The sequence below is a fragment of the Gossypium hirsutum genome, chromosome D05, assembly GCF_007990345.1.
Source record: "Gossypium hirsutum isolate 1008001.06 chromosome D05, Gossypium_hirsutum_v2.1, whole genome shotgun sequence".
In the NCBI taxonomy this organism is placed as follows: domain Eukaryota; kingdom Viridiplantae; phylum Streptophyta; class Magnoliopsida; order Malvales; family Malvaceae; genus Gossypium; species Gossypium hirsutum.
The window spans coordinates 14,558,110-14,561,654 of NC_053441.1; the positions used below are offsets into that span (position 1 = coordinate 14,558,110).

The window sequence follows — 3,545 nt, forward strand, 5'->3', positions numbered from 1 at the left end:
TTAGGACTAAAATCTAGTAAAAAATAAATTTCTTCAAAAATTATTTTATTTGTACAACTGACAAAAATGATTAACTGAATTTAGTTTATTATTAGCTCGTAAACAAGAACACCACAAAACCAAACATCATCGTATTACAACCCACGTTAAGTCTAAAATCAAGTGACCCAATTTAAAATAATTATGTTTTTTTATGTTAATAGAAATTAAATTTCATCCATGGATGTCCAAATTAAAAGTTGATCATTACAATTGTTCCTCTCTACTTATTACAGCTACAAATGGTAAAAAATTGGTGAATGCCAATCCCTCTATTATTAAGAACGGATCAAATTAGTCCCTTACTATTAAATGCATCAATTTTCGATTTTATGTCTACAATATTCAAAAGAATCAAGCAAGGTTACATTTCAACAAAATCAACATTTATTGTTTAAAAAGTTATTATATTTTGAAAGTTCTTTTTATGATTTTGCCCATGAAACATTTTATTTCTAGTTGAACTATAAACCAAGAAAATAATTTTCATATCATAACAATAAATGTTTAACTCTATTTTAATTTATTTTTTAATAAAACTGATAACCTATTTGCAGGGAGTACTCTCACCTAGTAAAAACAAATAGAAAGTACACTCACCCATCCAGCGCGAAGAAAGGCATATGAAAAGGTTTTAGCCATTGGTTACAGCAGTAGCGTAGTGGTGTGTGGACCACCTGCCTAAATGGGCAACCTTACGAGCTAGTAGGATGACCCGAAGCAGAACGTCGACAACAGGTTATGGGAAAGCCACCTCACAAAAGCATGATGCCGCTACACAAAACCACCAAGAAAGGAAGCGAGGGATTTTGTGTTGTTTTAGAGGGAGGGAGAGGATGGAATTCGATGAAGATTAAAACCTAGTTTTAATAATAAAAAGAAATGGTTGAGAACCAAGTTCATGGTAAGTTGGATGAAGTGATAATGGGATGAGGTGAGGAACCGCTGGATCGGATACAAAGTGGTAAAAGATGTTTGAAAACAGTGCACATGGAAGTTTCAAAATTGCCAATCAAATTAAATGACCCACCACATAAAACAAACAACCCTAAGACAAAAACAAAACAAAACACAAGTGACCCCAGACCATGTTTTCTGGCCCTTATTTTCCCACCTGCACTTTCTCATGTCACCATTTACAACAGTTGGGGACTCTTTTGAGTCAAAAAAAGCAGGGAGTTAATGCTTGAGTGCAAGATTCAAAGAAAGAAGAACTACCTTTGTATGATTGCTTTTAAAACAATTCAAAGTTTTCTTGCAATATTAAAAGTACCCTCTAACCCAGGCAACTCAAACCAAACACAATATATATAAAAATGGGCCATTGCTACCTTTCTCTTTCCTTGCACCCTCTTCTTATCCATGTGGGTCCTTTCAGTTCATTGTCCTAATAAAATACCCTTGTGTGGCTGAAATTGGTACCCATTTGGTCAACAAGGCCACTAGATTTATTACTTTTTCTTATACAAAATCCAGACCCCACCACCCACATACATCGACTGACACCCCCTTATGACCAAAAATCACAAGTCACTATAAGTCTAACTTTTAAATATTCAGAATTAAAATTTGCATCAGAGGGCAAAGATTGAATGGAACAGATTTCATATCCCCCATAATGACTCATTATGGTGGATCTACCCACAAGGTCAAATATAGCAGACTAGAAAAATCAAAATTTGTTGCCTAGGAAATAATAGATGTATCAAAAAATAAAGCACATAGAAAAGCCTGCCTCTCATAGCATCTATTGTTTTGCCCTCTCAAAAGGCAAAAGACAAATACATAGAGTCAAGATTCCTTGCCCATTTATCTACTCTTTCCATGACAGCTAGCCTCAAAGCTGCTTTTTTGCTATTTGATTTGATACAAACAAAACTTTTTTTCAATTCCAACTCTCTCTCTCTCTTTCTTCTTCTGATTGCCTCTCTGTTCATCATCTGCAGACTTCTTAAAAGCAAAAGGAACTGATTCGGATCCAAGACTTCGATCTCACCCTTTTTATTTTTTTTATCTTTTGCATTTACTGATAGATAAAGAAAAAAAAAACTAGAAACCACTGATTCGCCCTTTCAGTTCAGTTGACAATCGTCCACCAGATATGAACTGCTAAAGTTCTAAAATTTTCATTTAATTTCTTATTTTCTTTACTCAAATTTGAAATTTCCTAGCATCCAAACATAAGAAAGAAAAATTGAAGTCCAACAAAGCATAAAGTTTTACAATTTGAAGCAAAGCTTTGTTTTTATCTTCATTCCTCTTGAAATATGAAACAACCAACATTACAAATCGTGTCTCGTTTCCACCCATTCTTTTTCCCATTCCCAATCCCCATAGCCCCAACAATAATATGTAAAAATCTTACAATAACAAGCGTCAGAAAAAAAGAAGAAGCGAAAACTAAAAAGAAAGTCATTTTATTTTTGGTTCAAGAAGTAGAACCTGAAACTCGAGGTGAAGTAACTGGAAAAAGAGGGAGAAGCCTAGGCTCCGAATCTCGCGGCGTAGATGCCGGTGATGGATGCAAATAAAAACCCTTCTCTTTAATTGCCTTCTCTTCAGCTTCCTTGTCTAGATTCGCATTATTATTTATACAATTCGTATAATTGCTGGATCCAGAACGGTCAAAGGGGTCGGGTATCAAAGGAGTGACCGGGCTAAGAGCCAGAGAAGGGAAGTCGAGAATGCTAGGGGAGAGTATTTCGGGTTTACGAGGCGAAAACCCGGAATTGTTGGAGCCAAAAGCCGGGTTCAAGGGGTTGATTTTGAGATTCTTGAGGGAGCTCCTTCGCTCGTAAAGCCTAAACCCAGAATTCTGCTTGTTTTTGGGGATGGATTTGATCGGAGGGATATGGGTTTTGGGGTTTGAGTCGGAGAGAGGGGAGGGAGTGGGTTTGGTGGAAGAAGCGAGCTTGGCGGTCTCGGAGGAACCGGTGAGCATCTGGACGACTTGCTTGAAAGAAGAAGTGTCGGCTTGGACGAAGGTCGTCGGGTAGGGGCTGGCGGATTCAGATCTGGTGATTGGTTTGGGCTGTTGAGGCGGTGGAGTTGGCGGTGGCGGGTTCGTGTTGCTGCCGCTGCTTGTGCTGCTGGTGCTGCTGTTGGGACTGAGACTTTTCGGAGATGCAAGGATATTGGGATTCGTGGTGTGCCTCGGCGAGGTTTCCATTTTGATTTTTTGGAGGCGTTTGAATTTTAGGACCAGAAGAAGAAGAGAAAGGGAGAAGAAAAAGAGGAGAGACTGAGTGAGGAGATTAGATGCGAAGAGGAAGAGTTTTTGGTACTTGGATTTTAGTTTGGTAAGAAATGTTTTGGTGGGGACTTAGGTGTCTTTTTAGTTCTGTCTAAACCCTCATTAATGGTTGTACTGCTCACGCGCTTCTATAATTAATTTTGAAGAAAATTCGGCAGAGGAAAGTCTCTTCTCTTCTTTTTGGATACTTCAAACATACTTGCATTGTAAACTTATTTTTTCAATTTACTTTTTATTATTTTAAAATTATTTT

General features: G+C 37.5%; 1 protein-coding gene across 1 annotated transcript; it reads right to left on the minus strand.

Moving 5' to 3' along the window:
* Positions 1 to 2,264: 2,264 nt before the first annotated feature.
* Positions 2,265 to 3,545, minus strand: LOC107905788 (VQ motif-containing protein 4). The gene has a single exon (XM_016832541.2). It carries the CDS (start codon positions 3,206 to 3,208, stop codon positions 2,468 to 2,470), a length of 741 nt encoding a protein of 246 aa, XP_016688030.1. The 5' UTR covers positions 3,209 to 3,545; the 3' UTR covers positions 2,265 to 2,467.